General features: G+C 47.3%; 3 protein-coding genes across 5 annotated transcripts in view; 2 read left to right on the plus strand and 1 right to left on the minus strand.

Moving 5' to 3' along the window:
• Positions 1–205: 205 nt before the first annotated feature.
• C22H11orf1 (chromosome 22 C11orf1 homolog) lies at positions 206–2247 on the minus strand. The gene is given in 4 exon segments (XM_040534572.1): positions 206–513; positions 885–951; positions 1467–1694; positions 2116–2247. Coding segments are annotated over 4 exon segments (507 nt in total). The 5' UTR covers positions 2122–2247; the 3' UTR covers positions 206–307.
• Positions 1688–5829, plus strand: FDXACB1 (ferredoxin-fold anticodon binding domain containing 1). 3 transcript variants are annotated; one of them, XM_040534568.1, is made up of 5 exons: positions 1688–1913; positions 3010–3166; positions 3300–3503; positions 4130–4288; positions 4472–5829. In XM_040534568.1, the coding sequence occupies exons 2-5, from the start codon at positions 3021–3023 to the stop codon at positions 5646–5648; spliced, it is 1686 nt and encodes a 561-aa protein (XP_040390502.1). In that variant the 5' UTR covers positions 1688–1913; positions 3010–3020; the 3' UTR covers positions 5649–5829. The 3 variants fall into 3 exon arrangements, with proteins under 3 accessions (XP_040390502.1, XP_040390501.1, XP_040390500.1); XM_040534567.1 differs by lacking the exon at positions 1688–1913 and adding an exon at positions 2385–2522; XM_040534566.1 differs by lacking the exon at positions 1688–1913 and adding an exon at positions 2400–2574.
• A 633-nt stretch (positions 5830–6462) lies between these two features.
• The window catches only part of ALG9 (ALG9 alpha-1,2-mannosyltransferase), a 30483-nt gene continuing 15915 nt past the window's right edge, over positions 6463–21030 (plus strand). The window contains exons 1-12 of the mRNA XM_040534569.1: positions 6463–6668; positions 7244–7382; positions 7580–7714; positions 8463–8533; positions 9418–9506; positions 10475–10610; positions 10977–11063; positions 11209–11315; positions 16063–16185; positions 17982–18136; positions 19968–20097; positions 20822–20969. Of these exons, the coding sequence (XP_040390503.1) occupies positions 6571–6668; positions 7244–7382; positions 7580–7714; positions 8463–8533; positions 9418–9506; positions 10475–10610; positions 10977–11063; positions 11209–11315; positions 16063–16185; positions 17982–18136; positions 19968–20097; positions 20822–20969 (1418 nt within the window). The 5' untranslated portion in view covers positions 6463–6570. The remainder of the gene's footprint in view (positions 6669–7243; positions 7383–7579; positions 7715–8462; positions 8534–9417; positions 9507–10474; positions 10611–10976; positions 11064–11208; positions 11316–16062; positions 16186–17981; positions 18137–19967; positions 20098–20821; positions 20970–21030) is intronic.

Genomic DNA, 21030 nt, shown 5'->3' on the forward strand with positions numbered 1-21030 from the left:
ACAAGCACTCAGTGATGTGGGGTCATTGTCAAACACTCCAAATCACACCTAAATGCCGAGCTCTAGTTTTTCGTACCAGCTGATTCTAAAAAGGTGTTCCAGTTAGATGAGTTTCACTGACAAGGTGTAGTGTGACCTCTGCACAGGAAACTCAAAGGTTACAAACAATACAGCTTAGAAAGCAGGAAGAACATATTTCACATGATTCTATATTTAGTTTTAACGTGTAATAGTTTTTTGTTTTGTTTTCTTTTGTTTTTTTGCTTGAAGGATATCCTTGTAGCACTGCTAGCAGACAGGCCTCCTGTTATTCTGAAGGCATAGTCTGCAGATTCTCTCCACATCTGTTGTATCCTTCTTGCTTCTGCTCTGAATTTTGGACAAGAGCAAAGAAATTGGTGCCATACGGAGGCCTGTAGTCTACTGTGTAGCAGGACTGTGCAGTTGATTTGAATGAAGGAGGTTCCAGCTCAGGCTAATGGCCTGGAAACCAGTGAGGTTCTCGTTCAAATCCTAAAAGGAGGAACAAAACCGATTTAAGAAAGTAAGTCTAAAATAGTAAGAAGATACCCAGAAAGTGCAGCTGGGATAAATCTTTTCTATAGAGCAGGATTTTGTTAGGCTCAAGCTCAGAAGCAATAAACTGGAATTTTCAGCATAAACTCCTTGGGGATAAATGTGATGAAGGTAGCTAGACAAGAGCACTTGAAATGAAAGTGCCACTCCCTGAATGACTCGAAAGACCTGCTCTGTGGTGGTGCAGGAATATAACTCAGCAATGAGAACACACCGGTCTGCCACCTCCAAGTACAAATGTCATTGAGAAGCTCCTCTTTAGCTATGCTACAGATCAAACAGATTATGTTTCAGTTTTGTGCACGTACTTCTTGTTCTCTGATGCTTTTCCTTGTTGTAATCCGAAGAGTATGTTGTTTCAAAGCAGTGAGAGTACTGAAAAGAAAAGCTCACATTTAGCATGGCTAAATATAAGCGAAAAACTCCAGCATTTTGTATCTTACAGGAAGACCAAAGTACCTGCAATTACACTACTGCTTTAAAGACAGTCTAAGGTAAGATCACAAAACTAGGGTGATTTCTTTTGATTCACCATCTGAGGGCAAAACACGGAACAGCAAAGGCAAGTTATTTTGACTGGGACCACTGGTAGAAGGAGCAGGACTGAGATTAAATGAAAAAGCATTTCTCACGTTTTCTGTCCTGCAGTGGAACAGTGCTTTAAGGGCACTCAGCAGAGGAAAAAGTGATGGCTGTTGCCTTAAAATCCAGTATAAAAGACTACGAGCAGGGCAGCAGAAGGGAAGCTACTCATGGGAGGCTTACCTCTATCACGTTCAGAGCTGGGGATGGAAAGGATAATGCTCTGTGTGCATGACAAATTAAGCGACCAAAGAACATCTCAGCTGAGATTTGTTATCTCCACAATGTGGAAAAGCAGAAGCACATACCTGGGAAGGAAGTGGCCTGGGCTGTACAATTTTCTGTATATCGTAGCGCTCCTCATTCCAGTTCCCCATAAGGGTTTTGTTTGAGTAATCTTTTTCACTGGTGGTGCACCTCCAGCCATACTGGAAAAACTTAGAAGTGCTGTCCCTGTCTGCCTGCCTTTCCCCATGGCCAGCAGCATGCTTTAAGGAGCCACGGAGGGAGTTGTAAAAGTGGTTCTTGGGCATGATCTGGGAATAGAAACCAGCAAGGTGAGCAGCTGGGATAGAAACAGGGTGTAAGATGGCTTGGAATGTTGTCCCTTCCTCCTCCCTGGTGACTGCACAGGGAGATCCTCCTGCCCCTCCAGCTGTGAGGAGGGCATCAGAGGGTTGTGTTCATTTTTGATGTGAAAAAGTATTTTTTTTTTGGGGGGTGGCGTGGGGAGAGAAAGGGGTGGCGGCAGTATGGTAAGCATCTATTTTGTTAAACAGGGATACCGAAATTTCTCAGCTTCACATGTAACCTGGGGCTTCTCAGGGTACTTTACCCACCCTTAGCAACAGACAAAGTAATTCACCCAAGGCCCCAGGGACCAGACCTCATAATCACCGAGCCAGGTCCCCTGCCCGAGCCTGCCTTTTCCTGTTTTAAGCCTCTCAGTGTCATTACCCCCATGACTGTGAAACACCCTCCCAGCCCCTTGCAGCAGCTGAGGGCACACAAAGAGCAGAGGCGGCCTCACAGTGTCGCTCCTCTCCCTCAGCCGGAGCTCGCGGGGCCAGGGAATGCTCGCAGGGCTCAGCCACAGCAGCCCATGGCTGACGGCTCCCGGCTAGGTCCAGTCCCAAGCCCAAACCCAGGCTCGTCAGCAGGGCCTTGGCAGAACCCTCCAGGATGCAGCCCGGCGTCAGCAGCGAGCGACGCGCGGAAGTGTCGCCATCAGGCAGCGGGGAGATGAGATGGCGGCGCAGCGCCGGGTCCTGCTGCTCGGAGAAGGCAACTTCTCCTTCGCCGCCTCCCTCTGCGGGGATGCGGGGACCAGCGTCGTGGCCACTTGCTACGAGAGCGAGGAGGAGGTGTCCGCGCGGGGCAGAGCCGCGGAGAACATCCAGCGGCTGCGGGAGAGGGGTGGGTGGGCGCCGGGCAGTGTGGTGGGGTCCTGGGGTTGTGTTGCGCCTCGGCGGGCACGCGAGGCTGAGGGGCTGCCTGCCTTCGTGCGGGCACGGGCCTGGGGGTGCCAGGCTTCTCCAGGGCTCCTGTCGGCCCCTCACCGCTCCTGGTGTCTCACAAGATCACTTTTGTCCCCGAGGAGTTGGAATTGTCCGAGAGACTAAGTGCCCTAAAGTCGAATCAGGCTGACATAGTGCAAACATCCAGCAGAAGTCTCTGCAACAGAGCAAAGGCAGCCTAGGGTTTCTCATTTTCCTAGTGCACAAGGGTGGGAAGCTGCCTGTCAGCTGCCACTGTGACAGGCTTTAAAATGGACTAGAGAGGACTGTATAATTGCTGCCTTTGTTTAAAATATTCCATAATAAGAGTCTTGTTTTCATCTTTCTTTTAAAGGAGCTGAAGTTATGTTTTCTGTGGACTGCACCAAGCTGAAGGACTATTTTTTACCAGCAAAAAGAGAATTTGACTGCATTTATTTCAACTTCCCTCACTGTGGGAGAAAAGCTGGGGTAGTGAAGAACAGGGAGCTTCTTGCCCACTTTTTCCATAGGCGAGTAAAACAGTTCTGTGTTAACTGACTGCTGAGATACAGCTTTCTAGCAATATTACAGGTGTTTTGCAAGCATTAAATACTTTCTGGGTGCACTAGTAGAATTTTTCTTGTTGCCTGCCTTTCCTTCCAGCTGTGCAGAAGTGCTGACAGAGGAGGGAGAGGTCCATGTGGCTCTTTGCAATGGACAAGGGGGGACACCTGCTGATCAGCCAAGGAGAGAATGGCACAACAGCTGGCAAATAGTGGCTGTGGCAGCAGGAGCCGGATTTATCCTGAGTAATGTTCATCCTTTCAAAGCAGAGACTATCCACGGATATAAATGTACAGGCTACAGGTAACTATGATGTGGCAAAACTGAGAAGTTGATATTTGTGCTCTTACAATGCCTGTCACAATGATATGTTGTTCTAGAGAGAGAAACTCCCTTTAATTTGCCATAAAATAGATGCAGTTCTTTTTTCGCCTGTAAGCAGAACAGCCAAGATGAAACATGAAAGCTTTTTGAGAAAGTACTCTGTAAAAGATAACATTATCTTAATGTTTTAAAGGTCAAAACGGCCCATTGCAGAACAAATGTTAATCCCAGCCTGAAGACAACAGCGGGACTGTGGTGTGTGTATCTGTTTACGAGACAATCACAGATTCACAGTGTGGTGGACATTGGCAGGGACCTCCAGCAATCACCTAGTCCGACCCTACAGTTCAAGGCAGAGCCAAGTGGAATGAGTTGCTCAGAGTCAGATGCAGACTACACAACCTTTGTGTGCAACTTGTTCCAATATCAGACCATCTGCCCAGTAAAAATCTGCTAGTGTTACATTTTTGTCGTCTCCTAACAAGACCCAGAATTCAGCAAGAGGTGTGTTAGTGTTACACTGAGTTATCTATGTCATGCTCACTTAGGAAACATTAAATACAGGAAAGAATCAATGACTTGTCTATGTTTTTATGTATTGCCAGGAGTCAAGATAAATCTTTCTGTATAGAAGGTGCTTTAAACCACATTTTCACACGAAGCATGCCACTTGCGTATTTCAAACCTATGATCTGTGAGATAGAACTGGAAAGCCGAAGAATTTCTTTTCAAGTACCACAAGTACTTGTGGATAAAATTAACAGGTAAGTTTTATAACTGGCACCTGTTTGGCAATAACACACGTGCACTCTCAGTGGGAATGAGCAGTGTGGGTCACTGATAAAATGGAATTGCTTCGCATTCCCTCCTTTTCCCTTTACAGAATCTACTCCCTTTACAGAAGTCTGTCTAGTGGTGTCTGTAATTTGTACTTTTACTTTTCACAGGGGTTTCCTAGAACTAAATTCAAATCATCCAGTGCAGACAATAAAGGAGAAGCTCACTGCAGTGCTCAGCCAAGCCTTTCCATTACAAAGTATTGACTACTGCCTTTCTCTGCTCTTCCAAGGTCACCTCAATGGTGTTTGCCAATCCAATATATTCTGGATTGTTCTGAGCCCAGAGGAGACTCCAGGCACTGAAGAAATGGCTAGCGGGCAGGCAAATGCAATTTTATTTTCCCATATTGATTTTTATAGGGACACGGATGACAATATACAAGAGGGATGTCAAATTTCAAAACAGTATTGTCTTAGACCTTCCCTTTTACCTCATGCTCAGGCAGTAATAAAAAGTGCAGCCTTTGTCCCTGGGACACTTTATGTTTTTTCTGGCCCAGTTTTCAGGAAGTGTCTTATCTCTCCTTACTCTATGCCTGTTTTTCATGAGATGGTTTTTGTATGTGCAGTTAACAGAGGTACAGAGAACAGCTGTATAGAGATGTTAGTGGATAAAATTAAGAACAGCATACATTCTCTTCACCAGACTGTCTCCGGATTTCAATTGAACGTCAGTCTGCAGGAAGCAACGAGCTCTGAAACAACTGAGCTCAATGACTTTGCTGCTTTCGAATCTCAGCTTAGTAAAATTCAATACTTCCTCTGCATGGAGGTAGATACTTTAGACTCCTTTGAGAAGGGCTCCTGTGTGGGAGTGATAAGGACAGCTCCGTATGAACTAGCAAGCAGGGATTTGTTTGTTGTCTCTGCTTCATTGAATCTTGACCTCATAGCCATGCTGCTCTGTGGAATACAAGACTGGCGAATGCTCTGGACATCAGACACACGCTTCCTCCGTCAGTTTCCTCGAGGAGAGCTAAGGCTTTTCAAGAGTTTTTCTCTCTATCCACCTTCCTACGTGCATGATGTCAGCTTTTGGGTTCCCGATGGGGAACAATTTGATGAGGTTGCTTTTCACACCATTGCCAGGCAGGTATCAGGCGAAACGGTTGCATCCATCCAGTTAATCGACAGCTTCCATCAGTCAGAGACGGGGCGGAAGAGCCTCTGCTACCGAGTGACCTTCCAGTCCTGTGACAAGGCCCTGAGCCGCCGGGAGGTAGCAGCGATGCAGCTGCTCTGCCGGGAGGAACTGAAGCAGCGCTTGCACGTAGCTCTTCGGTAGGGCTGCCTTTAGGGGCTTGGGCAGCCCTGGGCTCACTGCTGCTCTGGAGAACATGGGCTGCACCTGGCTGGGCCCCATACCGTGTGCTGCAGGGCCTCTGGCACCGGCGGCATGGGCTCTGGCACCGGCACACACTTTAAATATGGGAATTTTGTTAATAAAGACCAAGCGTTTTTGTGTTCTGTGTGTGTAATGAAACCTCATTTTTTAAAGTGGAGCCTTTCTTTGCTAGGGTAAACTGATCTAACAGACAGCTGTGCTATGAACACTGTGTTATAGCTGCAATAGATGTGGCTGCTGACAGAACTGCAGTAACGGGCTGGGTTACAGGAAACCTGATGGGTTGTACTGAGTACCAACAGCAGTGGTGGACGCTAAAAGCTCTTTCTTCTCACAACTGTTAAGAGAACTAAGTAACCACCACCAACTTCTGGTGACACTGCAGGCATTCCCAGGCTGTGCTGGGTGACTGGCAGCTGCTGCAGCCCCCAGGTGGTCCTAGTACTGGTGGGTGACATTGTTGGTAAGGGTATGGTTGGACCAGGTATTTTAGAGGTCTTTTCCAAGTTTAATAATTCTGTGATTGTATACTGGATGTGCTCCGCTGCACTGCAGGCATGGGGCTGAGGGGAGCAGCCTCGCCTCGAGGCGTGCAACTACCACAGGCAGCTGCCGGGGGCTGAGGAGACATGACAGAGGCTGAGGGTACACGGCGAGGCTGAGGGGACGTGACATGGTCTGAGGAGACACGGCGGGGCTGAGGGGACGCGGCAGCGGGCGGAGCTCCCCCGGCTGCCCGCGCAGGCGGTGTGAGGCGGTGCCGGGCCGTGCCCGCACCCGGCATGGCGGCCGGCGGCTTCGGCGGCGCTCCCGTCTCGTCTGCTGGAGGCAGGGAGCGGGCTGCCGGCTGCCCGCACTCGGCATGGCGGTCAAAGGGGCCCGGCAGCGGCCGCGGGCAGGAGGAGGAGGAGGCGGCGAGGCGGGCCGGCCGCGCTCGGAGGCGGAGGAGGCTCGCCTGGAGTAGGTGGCGGGGCGGGCTGAGGGGCGGCGGAGGGGGAGCGGGACCCGGCTGAGGGGGAGCGGCGGCCCCCGGGGTGGCTGCGGGCCGGGCTGGTGTGTCCCGCTTCAGGGGGCTCCCCTCAGCGCCCCCGCTCCTCCCGACCAGGGGCAGAGACCTTGGGCTGTGGGTTTTTGCTCCGGGGTGGTGGTGGTGGTGGTGGTGGTGGTGGGGTGCTGGGGGTCCCCAGGGTGGTGGTCGTGAGGTGTTGGGGGTCCCCTGAGGAGAGCAGAGGGTGTGAGAGCCTCTCCTACGTGCAAGGTGTGAGGGGAGAGGGGCTGCTTGCAGTGGTAAGGTTGAAAAGGATGGTTTGGAAGTGTTGCCCAAGGGATGTTTTCAGGCAGTGAGGGGGATTCCAAAATAAAAATATTTCTTGGCCCCTTGGATAGCAGTCAGTGACTTTCTGCATGCAGGTTCTTGTCAGTTCTTTGCCTGCTGTCACATAGCTGGCCTTGATACTGCTAATGAGTCGTCTTGGTGCATATTTATATTCTTTTTACTGAGCTGTCTTGCTGCGTATTTGTATTCTTTGTACTAGACCATCTGGGAGCAAAGCTGGACAAGTGTGGGCTCCTGAAGGATCAACGGCATTCAAGTGTCTCATCTCAGCCAGGTTCTGTGCAGCTCTTCTGAGCAACATCTCGGATTGTGATGAGACGTTTAACTACTGGGAACCAGTAAGTGGCTCTCCGGCCTTGGAGGCACTTGGGAACTTGTAGTTAGTCTGCAGAAATGCAGATTTTCTTAGAACCTTTTGCTAATCTGTATTTTTCAAGGAGAAACGCACTTAAGAATTCAGAAGTGGGAAATGCAAAACTGTCTATGGTGTGATGCACTTCATATATATACTAATATACGTTAATCTTCATTTTAGACACACTACCTCGTTTACGGGAAGGGGTTTCAGACGTGGGAATACTCTCCAGCCTATGCCATCCGCTCCTATGCTTACCTGTGGCTTCATGCCTTACCAGCGCTGTTCCATGCTAGAGTTCTACAAACTAACAAGGTAAATCAGATACGTCAAAACTGCTTTTTTGATTATTTTTTTGAAGTGTCTTTAGTTTGAGTTAAACAGCTGCTTTGTTTGTCGTCAGAGTTACGAAACGCTAAGTCTACAGGTGCTGACATCCCTGTAAGGATTTTTAAGGGTTTGTGAGCTAACTCAAGGAAGAGCGATGGGGAAGTTTCAGGGAAGCTGTCAGGCTTTGATTTGATTGAGAAGTTGTCCCACAAGGGCTAGTGTTTTCTTGGCATTTTGAGTGTACCTGGCAGCCACAGGCTCTCGCTGACCATTATGAGTTGTCAGTTTTACTTTGGTGCTTTAGAAGGCCCTGTTGTTTTCTACCCCAGCTATCAGTAACTGTTCAGATTTTTTTGTTTAATAGACTATATAAAAGAAAAACTAAGATTTTGCAAAAATTAAGATTAAAAAAAAAAGGTACTGAGTGCACATTCTGCCATAGTTTACGTGTTTCTGCATAACATGAAACAAAAGAGGAGTAGTTCTGATCAGTTCAGTGGACTGTGTTATCTTTCTTTGCTGTAAAGGACTTTAGGGTTAGAGGGTAGGCCTTGAGCTGCTGGAGCTTCAGCCGTCCCTTGGTGCAAGATCTGGGCCTGTAAGAGTAGGCTCATTCACTGCTGCCAGAGTTGCTCCATGCTGTTCAGAAATTTTGCAATTTGGACTCGCTTGTTAGCAGTAGGTGCATAAGCTTCATCGCAAACCTTGTTCTGATTTTGGATACGTCTCCTAGGTTCTTATCTTCTATTTCCTCCGATGCTTCCTGGCGTTCCTGAGCTGTGTTTGTGAGCTCTACTTCTATAAGTGAGTATTAGAAGCTCTCTACTGTGAATGCTCTGCAGCAGTGTTAGTACCATATCCAGTTATTACCACAGGAAATATACCCTGAAGCTGATGTGTAAATGTTCCTGAGTAAGTTGGGTTGTTTCACAGTGAAAATTCAAGATATATGTTCTCAAGGTAACTTAATGAAATATCGGTGATAATTCTACTGTCAGGACACAATTATATTCTTGGATCTGCCACCCACATCTTGTCTTCAGCACTTTGTTGATTACACTCGTTTATTTTCACTGATACCAGCAAGCAGTGTGGGAATGTAAACTGAGCTCTGCTGGAGGAGAGACTGGTGCTGCGCTTGCTTATCACAGTGAATTTTCGTGGAATGCATCGATAGTTGCTCTCTGTAACGTATGTTCAAGCTCCTGCTTTAGTGGCTGTCAACGCCACTGGCAGATACGATCACCTTGCCTAATCTGGGTTTATACTTTTGCCTGCTGCCTCTTCATTTGTGGCTTTCAAACTGTTAGGGTGCCTGACTTTTTCTTGGCAATGGACTGGTTTTGAGAGTGTGAGCTGGGGCTTTTTGCACAGTGGGGTTTTGTGATGGGTGTGAATCTTAGACTGATGTTGCTAAAGCAGCACAGACTCCCTTGAAATTTGTGCAACTAACACTAGTAGAAGCCAAGTCTGTTCTGGAGTTTTGCACTAGTGTGGCTTAGGAGGATCCTAAGTCTGCCTCTGGCTTTGCATTTGAGGTTGCTTTTGGCAGCTGAGTAATGAGAATTGCTCAGCTTAAAGCTCTTGAGATGCTCTGTGGATTGCTTCTGGCTCTGCCTGCATTGGGTACTATTATTTCACATGCTGAGGTTATTTCAGTAGTTTCTAATTCTCTTTTGTTCCCTTAGGGCTGTGTGCAAGAAGTTTGGGCTACATGTGAGTCGGCTGATGTTGGCCTTCTTAGTTCTCAGCACGGGGATGTTCTGCTCATCTGCAGGTGGGTCTGCTTCTGCAGCAATGACCTTGTCCATAGAAGCCAAAGACAGCTGCAGAGAAGAAAATCTGCAGCACCGAAATCTCTCTGGCAATCAGCACCCTGTGCTGGAGAGTTTGTTGTATTCTCTTGCAGGTGTTTCTCATGGCAGGTGTAGCGACAAAGCGTTGATTCAAGTGATGTTCCTGGCATCACTCTAACGATTTCCAGGGCATGTTTATTTCTGTTGTTCTCTCTGGTCTCTGTGCAGTGGGCCATGCTTTTTAAACAGGATGTTGGCTAGCCTGCCTTGAACGTGTTTTATTTGAAGGAAGCAGACATGGTCCTCTTGTATTTTAGCATTGTCGTCTGCCTTTCTGTCCTATTCCCTGACTGGTACCCTTATGCCAAGCCCACCACTGTAAGGCTGATAAAACACCTGCTGTGGGTATCGAGTGTAGTGCGAAGACAGGTTTTGAGGAAAGGTTTTTTGTATTGTGTGCATTACAGAAACTTAAAGAGAAATATCACGGGTTACGTGTGCTGGTATTTCCTATTTTGTTCTTTTTTGCTGATGCTGAGTGGAGAAAGGACTTTTCCTTAGCTGTTCTCACAAGGTAATAGGCCTCTTCATACTTAACTAACTTCTCACCAGGCTGTACCCAGTTGTTGTTGTTTTTTTTCTCCTAGGAGAGTATAAAAGGTAGAGCAAGTGTTGCAAGTGGTTGTTTACCTGCGACCATGGATGCTGTCAACTGGTTACCACTGCTGGGTGCTGCGGGGGAAAGAGGCCTTTGTACCTAAAGGGATTATTTCTGGCCGTGGCAGAACAATAACAAGAACCTTTTTTTTCTGTTTTCACTGACAGGAGAATTGGCTGTATAGCATCCCACCTCCAATGGAATGAGTGAGACGGTTAGCCTTATTTTGGCCTTTGCAGTTCCCTAGCTGTGGGGCAGCTGTGCTAAGCCCTTTCTTTCTTTGTGTTGCAGCCTTCCTCCCCAGCAGTTTCTGCATGTACACCACGGTGATTGCCATGACTGGCTGGTACATGGACAGGACCTCTGTAGCAGTGCTGGGCATAGCTGCTGGAGCCCTTGTGGGCTGGCCCTTCAGCGCGGCTCTTGGGTAAGGAGAGGAAGGCTCAGGAACTTTGTACTTTGCCAAATGTACTATGGTTGTTGCCTGTTTGGGGAAAATGTAGGGGCTGGAGAGCTGGAGGAGAAAACTAGCAGGGGCTGAGCAGCCAGCATAGTCCAGGATCACTGTGACAGGCTTCCACAACCTGATTTCTTTGCTTTTGAAAAGCTTAGCTTGGGAAGATTTCCATGCTCTGATATACTGAGGATAAGACCTGGGTTGGATGTTGGGAATGTGGAGTAGTAGCTGACCCCTGTGATGGTTTGCTTCCAGCTACTGCCTCACTTGCTCTGCGGCAGAAAATCCTGCAGCGGGGAAGGATAGTCTCTAGTTGACACTTGGTCTCTCTTTCAGGCTTCCTATTGCCTTTGACTTGTTAATAATGAAGCAGAGGTGGAAAAGCTTCTTAAACTGGTGTGTGGTGTCGTTGGTCCTGTTTTTTGGTAAGTCCCTGTAACGGCACAAAGAAGGAATGGATTGGGCTTGCAATAGAAGGAGCAGGTTCCATTAACAAAATCACGTAGAGCTGTTGGGCGGTCCAGCCAACAGCTGTTGGCACTCTGCAAATAATAGATGCTTTCTTTCAGGTGCCCCTGGTAGTTGTGGACAGCTATCACTACGGGAAGCTGGTAGTTGCACCTCTCAACATCGTTTTATACAATGTCTTCACCTCTCACGGACCTGATCTCTACGGTGAGTTGAAGATAAGATGAGGAAGTTGACCGTTTTCTTGCTGCTGTCAGGGCACGGTGACCCTCGAGGTTTTGGTCTCTGATCCTTTTTCTGATGTACTCAAAAGCAGACAGCCTGCAAGCGCCAAGGGGCTGCAGTTCCAGCTTTTTGCCGCAGGATGTCTGTCTCGAGCTGGAAATTGGCAGGGCCCTCGGATTTTCTTCCGTCTGGTTCCCCATGCTGTGATTTAAGCAGCTTTTGTTCGCTTTGAAGTTCAGTAACCCGTCATGAGACTTCTCTGCTGTGATATGGGGTTGCTGCTGACAGGTCTCAACAAACTTGTCTGGATGTAACGCGAGTGCCATGGGCGCACGTGATCTGTGTGTGCGTGTGTTTGTGTCAGCTTTAATCTGGTTCTTGGCTGGTGCTGTTCCTCACAGTCGGACCCCAGAACTTTGGGAAGCTAGCAGCAGCGCAGAACCTATAGTTCCTCCAGTGCACGTCAGGTCTCTGCAGACTTCCTGGTTCCATGCTGTGGCTTGAGTCTCCTTGCTTATTTGGCAGCATGCGGCCTGGGTTTGGCTGGAAGGCAGGATCTGAGGTTACCATAAAGGCATCTTTGAGACTGCAGAGAAGGAAGAAAGGTTAATTACTACACCTGCTGCTGTTCTGGCAGTCACGCTGGAGGCAGGGCCAACTTGACTCATGCAGGCAACACTTGAGCTCCCCATTTCTTTTGGATGAACGAATTGAGGAGAAAACAATCCTTCTGAAGACTGATAAGTTAGTGACAGGTAGTGATAACAACACTTTGGCTCTTCTTGCTGTCTTCTTTCTATAAGCTCTTTTTTTTTTCTCCATAAGTAATGTAAGAATTATCTATGCTTCCCAGAGGAAGAGCTGAATACAGAGTAAGGAAACTGCCTTACTTAAGCTTCTGAAGGGAGACAGTGGGAAAGGCAGGATTAACATTTCATTTCGTGTAGTTTTGTGGTAGCGAAAAGTGAGAAGAAATGCAGAAAAGTTTGAGACAACATGTAGTTACAGAAATTATTGCCATGGGAAATAACTAAGCTGGTGACTTCAGTAGGATTCCGAAAGGAATTAGAAGTAATTTATGGATGGAAATTTATGGTTCAAGAGGAATCAGAGTTGTCATCAGTGATATCTAATCAGCAGGCAAATCGTCTGCCTTTCAGGGGTTCCCAGGGACTGGCCATTTGGGATGCTGGGTGAGTTACAAGGTCCGAACCTTGATGGCAAGGCCGTGGTGCTTGTTTGGAGCTGCCGCTGCACTGCGTTGTTCTTGTTCTTCATGTTCTTGATGTCTCCTAGATATGAAAAGCAGAAGAGCGGTATGTTTCCAGGCTTCAGAGGGCTGGTGGAGACTTCAGGGAGCTTAGGGTGCAAGGTCTCTGCAACGTCTGTCATGTTTTTTCAGCCCCATCAAGGTATTCTGGGAGGAATTGAGCAGCGGTTAGTGGCGAGGCTTTCTGGCCGTGCCCCGCAGGCCATATTTGGTGGTTCATTTGAAGGGCTGCTTTGGGTGGTGCTGAGTGGTGATTTGTTCCTTGTGCTATGGCACAAGATGACAGCAGCTGCTTTGCCGTGGTCCTTCATCTCTGCAGGAAGGCTCTGAAGTCTGTTGCTGTGAATTTTCTGTAATGGAAACTCCAGGCTCTGTTTCTGACGGGTTTTGGCATGGGCTCGTGCCTGACCTTTTCCACACTGGTGCATGAGTTGTTTCCAGCAGCCTCCAGGGACCGATCTATTCTGAAGTGTTTTATTCATAGTGACATTCATATAACATCCTCAGGCTAGAAAAAGAGCCTGCTTGAAACTGCTCTTTAATGCAGTGTGGCCAGGACAACAGCGTGTGTTTGGAGAGCTTCAAAACACTTGGGGAGAATAACACCGCGAGGGGAGATGTAAGGCTGGCCAGTGCCTTTTGGCTTTGGAACAGGGATTTCCCAACTTTCACATGATTGGAGCAAAAGCTGCTGGAGGTTGCAGAATAATCAACCTATATCATCTTCAGTGTATTTTTTTTTTTAACTTTTTTGGTTTGCATGAAGACTGGAGTCTTGAAGAAAAGGCTATTGGTGTTTTCTCCCTTTTGGAATGTGTCCCTTCTGGATTAATATAGTCTATGCGATAAACAATTCCCTGGGGTGATTGTTAGGCTTCTATAGCCGAGGGAAAGTAGCTGCTAAGCAGATATCCCTAAGTCTGATTCTGAGGCTTTGGGGTGTTTTTGTGTGCCTGGGTCTCAAAAACACTCGATTCACAGCAAGGCTTTCCCCCGCTTCCTGAGATCAGAGCTTTGGCTCTGGCTTGCCTTGTGATTGCACTCGGGGAAGTTTTGTTCAGCTCAGGTGAAATGTGCTGGGGCTGTTTGTGTGACACCTTGCTCTGTTGAGTCCTGGTCCTTAAACAGAAGGAAAATAAATGAAATGCGGAAAGAAGACTGTTTGTTATGCTAGGACTGAATCAGTCTTGCTTAGAATGAGGGCTGTGACTCATGATCAAATTATTGTGACTTAATTACTGCTTAACAGCTGAGCTACAATGCTGGGCTGTATGCAGGCTTTTAGCCTGTGACGGACACGAGATGAGGGCCACCTTAGCTGGAGCCCATTCCGGAACACCCCTGCTTTGTCCTGAAGCAGCCTCACCATCGCCGGCATGAAGCCGCAGCACGGTAGCGTGTGAAGCTCTAGCAACTTCTCTGTAGTTTGATATCCAGAAGTGCTCCTGAAGCCTGGGGCAGAGCACGAAGTTCAGAACAGTTTCTGGCTCAGTGTCTGACGCTGCTTCCAGTTGTTCTCCCCATGGAACCGTAGTACCGTGAGCTGTGGCTGAGGCAGGGTCTCCCGAACGGCTTCATCAGCATCTCCGGCAGCCCGTGTCTGCTCAGCTCTGGCATGCGGGGTGCTGACAGGAAGCTAAATCTTCTGCCACGGTCTGAAGGCGATGCTGTGGGAGCATCAGTCTGTTCTTTGAAGGTCTGGGGCTCGTCTGTGCTGTGCAGCTTACCCGTAGCCTGAAGACGCTGGTGGGTAACAGTTTATATCAGTTTAAGAGAGCTGCTTTCTCATGCTGAAATCTTCTGTGATAAAGCAGCCATAGCTTGCAGTGGGAGTAGGGAAGCAGGCTGTGGTGCCCACATCTAGCACGTTTGTTTTTATAGGGAGAGACCTTGGTGCTCTACAGAACTTGTTACTAGTGCGGCCTAGTCAGTGTTAACCCTTCTGTAAGTCCTTAGAAACCTGTTGTGTTGCCTCAGAAGAGAATCTGGAGGCGCCAGTGCTGAGGAAATAAAACCAAGCCCTCTTCATACACGCTTGTAGGTGTCCACTGGAAGACTTACAGCGCGAGAACCCAGAGTGCCTCAGGATTTCCCTCCACGGACATCCCGCTCAGCAGCCCGGATTTCTAAGGAGGGAAACATGCTTCAGTTCGTGTCCAGTGCTTGACCCCATCTTTCGGTCTACTGTATCCTATATTCAGACTTCCAGACTGAGGATTGTACTCCTGTGGGACTAGAAAGAATTACGAGGCAGGTGGAGGGAGAAAGAAGATGTTTTTTGTTGTTGTTGTTCCCTTAAGGACCCTTACTTCCCAAAACCTGAACCTGTAATTGCAATTTGCTTTCAGTGCTAACAAGTAAATGTTTTGTAAATAAACACAAGTTGCTTGGAGTTTGCTTTAGTAACTCCAGCTACATGTTCCTGACATTACTAGTGCAGCTTCTAATCATGTTTAACCGTAGGAGCTGCCGAGGTTTTGGGTTTTCCTTGCTGCTTTTCAGTTGTCTGATTAATTTCAACATGGACCCTCTTTAAGTGGCTCTGATTGCAGAAAATTGCTGTGGCATGTGACACATGTCACAACAGTGCAGTGATTAAAGCCCCCGCATGTCATTTGCTGACTGACTGAGCTAATCGCGCTGAGAAAGTGGCAAACGTGCAGAGAGGAACTGGCGTTCCTTATTGTTCGGGATTTTAAGCATCGGGAATTAAAAGTCCAAATAAATGACAGCTGGACTGGAATTTGTCAGTTTGCATCCTTCGAAGCTTGCAACCAATACCCAAGTATGTAATATTAGGAGGAGGAGTTGGCTTGCTCCTGTTAAAAGCGGTGCTGTAAGAACATATTGAAACAGGGAAATTTTAAGCGGTGTTGACACTGAGGAGGTACCAAAACTGGCGTCTGGGTGAACGGTAGCGGCAGAGTCTTTGGGGTGAAGTGTGTGTGTGAGCTCTTCTGCCATTTTCTGTTTCTGCTGCCACGGAGTATACATCACCGCTTCAGAATGACAATCATCTCTTGTTAACATTACGTGGCTTTGTGTTGTATCTGTTGCTTCGTTGCAATTAGAAGGAATTTGGAGGAGAATTTCCTGGCTTTAGGGGTTACAGCCTCTTCTTTCTGCGGCAGCTCTTAATGCAAGGGTGAGTTGTGTGTTGCAGAACCTGTTGCTGGACGAGGCTGACTGTTAGAGTTGCCTTTGATACGTGAGCAGCAGATGTGAAGTTTACTGTGACCCAATGAAAACAAAAGAGAAAAATAATTTAAGAAAAGACAATGATCCAATGATCTGTCCATACCCTTTCCATTCCTTGGTTTCAATATGCTTGCAGTGGGGAGAGTTGATGTCCGCTGCTGGTTCTCTCTCTGTGTCAGGCAGAGGAGGAATGAAGCTGCTCTGACATCCAGATCTCAAATATCCTTACGTTCAAAAACTTTTTCCTTGTTCTCCTTTCAGGTACCGAACCCTGGTCCTTCTATTTCATCAACGGCTTTCTGAATTTCAACGTGGCATTTATTTTGGCGCTGCTTGTGCTACCGCTGACTTATCTCATGGAGTGCCTGCTTCAGAAGTTTCATGGTGAGTGCAGGATAGCTGTGAGAGCTGAGCACAGAGAGCCCAGATCGCAAACCTTGTTAGTAAAGGGAGAGCTTGTGTGCCAAAGAGCAGCTTGCCTTTATTGGAAGTGAAACTAGGCTCAGGGAAAGTTTTTGGAATAATAGCGCGGTTCCTAGAGCTCGTTACTCAGTTCAGTGTTAACCACACGGTGGAATTACTGTGTAGAAAGAGGAGGCAGTGAGATCTATCTACTGTGCTGTCTGCAGAAGGGCAGGAACGTGTCTTTCCCCTTTAAGGGCGATTCCTGTGTTCCCTGTCTTCACCTCAAGAAGGACAGTGTGTTGTCAAGGCTAAGCTGTCCACACACGGAGTGAGCTTAACAAGTTGTACAGTACACGTAACCTTCGGCCAGAAATACAAACGCGTTAGCAGTAGCCCTGTCAGAACTCTAGGGTGAGGAGGAACCACGTACCCATGGCTGCTTCCATCTCACCCGCAGCAGGAAATGGCAGCCTTGGCTGCTGGCTTCCACTGTTACGTTTTTATGTCACTGCCAGGATGTTTACTGCAATAGTTTGGGAGATCAGGGCTGGTTTTAGGCTTTTTCATTGCTGGGGTTGAGCCTGCACGAATGCGTTCTCTGCTCTGTGCTGCTGCCGATGCAGGGATTGGACCTGGGCTCTTCTGTGCTCTGCAACTTGCACAACTGAGTCCTCTCTACTGAGGGTAGAGAAAGGAGGAGCTAGAATATTCCGCTTCATATTGGGCTTTCTCCTAAATACAATGACCTCAGTTTGAGTACGTGATGTCTGGCAAGTGACTGTAGAAAAGATGCGTTGAAAATGTGGGGGTTCCTTTGCTGTTTTGTAAGGAAGTTTCATCAAGTGTCAGCTGCACTCTCCAGATTCATCAGTCCAGTCAGGGCTCGACTCTCTGAATTTTACTGAATACAAGAAACAATAATATCATAAGCCTTGCTGAAAACGTACGTTGACGGGTATTTGCTGATATCTGTTCGTCGGATATGAGTGACGTACTGTCAGAAACCAGTAAAAGCTCAGTAGGAGATCCTGTAAATGCAAGATTTCCTGCTGTTCACTTGGTGTTCTTGTTCTTAACAGCAGGAGCCACTCTGCTGAGTGCATTGCTCTTGTTGTCTGCGAAATGCTGTTAGCTTAATTGTTTAACTCTGCTGTTGGGAGTAGCAAGGGGGCAGAAAAGGGATTGAAAATTGTCAGGCAGTGTGGAACCCTCTGCAGCGTGACTAAAATTCAGGGTAATTGTTGTTATTTTTGAATCGGTTATTTCCTGTGCTGAGCAGAAGGTGCCTGAGAGACCTCTCGTGCTGTTATTTTTGTAATGAAGCAACGAAGGCTGTGGAAACGCCAGTTGCCAAACAGCCATTCGCAAGCAAGGGACAGATCCAGAGGCGAGCCTTCCTAATCTGTGTTGTGCAGCACGCTGCACAGTGGGAAATCCAGAACTTCGGACTACCTGTTTAGACGTGCCAGTTCTGGATGGATTTGGTCACTTTGGGTTCAGCAGCCTGATCACTCGTTCTCTGTGTTTTAAAGTCTGTTGAAATTTTTAGTGTCATGGGAACCTATGAAAATTCTCTGAGCAAAATCCTATACTGAGTGGGCACGTTACCTGGATTGCAGCAACACCGCTGCTCAGAACGTGACCCGTTTGTGTCCGGAGAACGGGCTTGGGAATGTGAGATGTGATAATGCACCTGGTGGGTGTGTGCAAGAGGAGCAGTAGCATAAACTTCTCCTGATGACATTGCTGCTCTGCTGAGTGTGTGTTTCTTTCAGTTCAGAATCTGGGCCGTCCCTACTGGCTGACGCTAGCTCCTATGTACATCTGGATCGTCATTTTCTTCAGTCAGCCCCACAAAGAAGAGAGGTTTCTCTATCCCATCTATCCCCTCATATGTCTCTGCAGTGCTGTAGCTCTGTCTGCTCTTCAGGTAAGTTTGTGGATTGTGGGGTTTAGTACTTGCGGTGAGCTCATACCTTTAGGAAGCTGCTGGCTCGCTTCTTTAACGTCGCTTTCCAAAGCTGTAAATTGATGTAACAGCAAAAATATTTGGGACTTCCTTCCCCGAGCATCGTACAGCATGAGCTAATCCAATAATCTTGGCCTTCAGTCCAGACTTCTTAATAACCTGTCTGGACTATTAAAATCATTGTCTGGGATTATATCGAGTGGTAAGCAGTCGAGAATATTTCCTTAACTAATTATTTCGTGGCGACTTTGAATTCTACCATTCTCCATGGGGGAGCTGCTGCTGGGGAACTCTTGTGATGTTGCAGCACCGACGCAACATCTGAGAGATGTCACAAGCATTAGTAACTTGCTTGTAGCTTTGTGACTTCTTTGTCTGCTGTAAAACACGATTTAAGGGATAGGAATGTGAGTGTGTATAGGAAATGTTTGTGTTTTATTTTTTGTATCCTGGTAGGAATCTTCACTGATTCGAAAAAGTAATCTTGTTTAGGCATCAGGAAATTGTTTTGGGCATTTGAAGAGCCAAAAGTAAAAACCAATTGCAATGCTTCATAGAGTAAAGCATTCCAAATTGATATAAACCTTCCCAAAGCTCAGAATTACGTCTCTCCTCTGCGAAAGAGGCACAGCAATGCAGTCACTTGTCCCTGTTGGAGCCCACTGCAGCTGTTCTGCCTTGTTCTGCCATTACCCGTCTGTCCTGCTACGCCCCACTGCTGGCTGTTCCTGTCCTGAGCTCCCTGCCGGTGTCCCCAGCATCCCTCAAGCACTCTCACCGCCCCCCCCAGCTAGTTGCTGTTCTGGCTGTTGATCTCCCAGTGTTGTTGATGCTTTGCAGAGCTAGGCTGGAACACCCAGATGAGTTTGAGCCCTTGTTTTTGTTAAAGGATCGAGCTCCATAATATCAGCAGTTTTGTCTCTGACTGAGAATTACTGTGTGCTGTCAGAAGATTGATCGGAGGGCAACAGCTTAGGACATTTGTCAAACATGGCTTTAGAAAACCCTAGTGTGTGTTTCTGTGATTCATATTTTAAGTTTGACGTTTTGTTCAGTATTCAGTATCTAGCTGAGAATGTAATCGAATTTCCTCTAATAGTGCAAGCTTGTCAGAGAATCCGCTCCTCCAAACCGTGTGGATTTGGATATTACGAGAAAAATGCAAACAAGACAAGAGGAGCAGAAACCAGGTTAGGACAGGAAGCGAATAATGATTCCTGCAGCAAGGCAGAGCAGGAGGAAGGGACCGAGCCAAGTGTTCAGTGCAGTTCCTCCTGGCTTTTCCTAGGAAGGCTTTTAAATTAGAAGATCCTAAAGGGCTGTTCCAGAGCTGCCTGCGTTTAAGGGTGTCTGTAGGATGTGCTGTTGTTCTTCTGTCCACTCCAAAGCTGTAGTTTGTGCAGGTGGGGCATGCTCCTTTACCGGGGAAGTCAATCCACCGTTAAAAATGGGAGCAGCCTGTGTAGGGAATCCTACAGGAAGTTTCTGAAAGGGACGCTTGCTGTTGGTTCACCTGGGAACAACCAAGCTGGAGCCCTGGCAGAGGGCACTTCACAGCTTGACTAAAGGCCTTCCTAGGGCAGAGAGCTGAAAAGATTAAGGGGTAAGAAGTGTGGCTGAACCACGCGGGTTTCTGTGTATTTTTATGGGTCTGAATGAAAAAGTGAAGCCACAGACCAAAGAACTGGTGGGAGATGCATGCACTGCTTTAACGTCCTTGCGAAAAACATGATTTTGATAAAACATCTCAGAGTTTGAGTAACTTTATATCGACTCTTTTTTCCTTCCGCAGAAGTGTTACCACTTTGTATTCCAGCGCTACCGCCTGGAGCACTACACAGTCTCCTCCAACTGGTTGGCTCTGGGGACTGTTTTTCTCTTTGGCCTTTTGTCACTGTCACGCTCAGTTGCCTTATTCAGAGGTGGGTATTTTAGACTGGTTCTGTGGTTTCTCGGGCATCGGTCTTGGCAGGCCTTAAGGTCTGCCAGGGTTGTGCTGCTTCGACTGTACCAGCACAGGAAAAATATGGCAATCCTGAATGTTTGGGTGCCATTGTTGCAGGAAAAGGAATAAATTCTAATGGTGTCACCATTAATGAATGCGTACGTGTGTATGTATGTATATATTACTAGAATTAATCGGTTAAAAATCTGTTGCCCTTCACCTAGTACACCTAAACAGTGTAAAATGTGTACCTAGACTCGTATTTAGGCAGATACTTACAACTTGCAAATGTATGATCCCACTTGAAACAAACATTTTCGCGTGTAAAACTTGTAATTGGGTGCATTTATCCTTAATGAAGATGGATTAAGTAAGGCTGTGATCCTTAAGTGCTTCCTTGGCTCACAGCCATGCAGCGAGCCTTCCCACCTCATCAAAGTTAGGTAGCAGCAGTGCTTTTTGCTTGATAGTAGCCACTGACAGTCAGGAGAGGAGAATGGGAATAAAGGTGTCATGGTGCAAACACCTCTAGCATGTTGGGGAGCTTTGAAGTCCAACTACTTCTCAGCTTAAACAAATTATTTTATTCATTAAGTTACCAATTTAAAAAATATATATATATTTATTTACAGTCATTCCAAAGAAGTCAGTAAAAGTTGTCTATTTCTTCAGACTTACTTAAAAATTCCTGCCTTCCGCAGGCTACCATGGGCCTCTGGACCTGTACCCAGAATTTCACAGGATTGCTACTGACCCGAGTATTCACACTGTGCCAGAGGGGAGACCAGTTAACGTCTGCGTGGGAAAGGAATGGCACAGATTTCCAAGCAGCTTTCTCTTGCCAGAAAAGTAAGTTGTTTAACGTAAAAGATACGATTTGCTGAGCTCCATAAGGAGGGGCACTTCACAT

The sequence above is a fragment of the Cygnus olor genome, chromosome 22 (genome assembly GCF_009769625.2).
Source record: "Cygnus olor isolate bCygOlo1 chromosome 22, bCygOlo1.pri.v2, whole genome shotgun sequence".
NCBI lineage: Eukaryota > Metazoa > Chordata > Aves > Anseriformes > Anatidae > Cygnus > Cygnus olor.

Coding starts and splice junctions, on each gene's coding strand:
- FDXACB1 (XM_040534566.1), top strand. CDS start 2,406: ATGGCGGCGCAGCGCCGGGTCCTGCTGCTCGGAGAAGGCAACTTCTCC. Junction 3,167..3,299: donor CTTGCCCACTTTTTCCATAG/GCGAGTAAAACA, acceptor CTTTCCTTCCAG/CTGTGCAGAAGTGCTGACAG. Junction 3,504..4,129: donor TATAAATGTACAGGCTACAG/GTAACTATGATG, acceptor ATGTATTGCCAG/GAGTCAAGATAAATCTTTCT.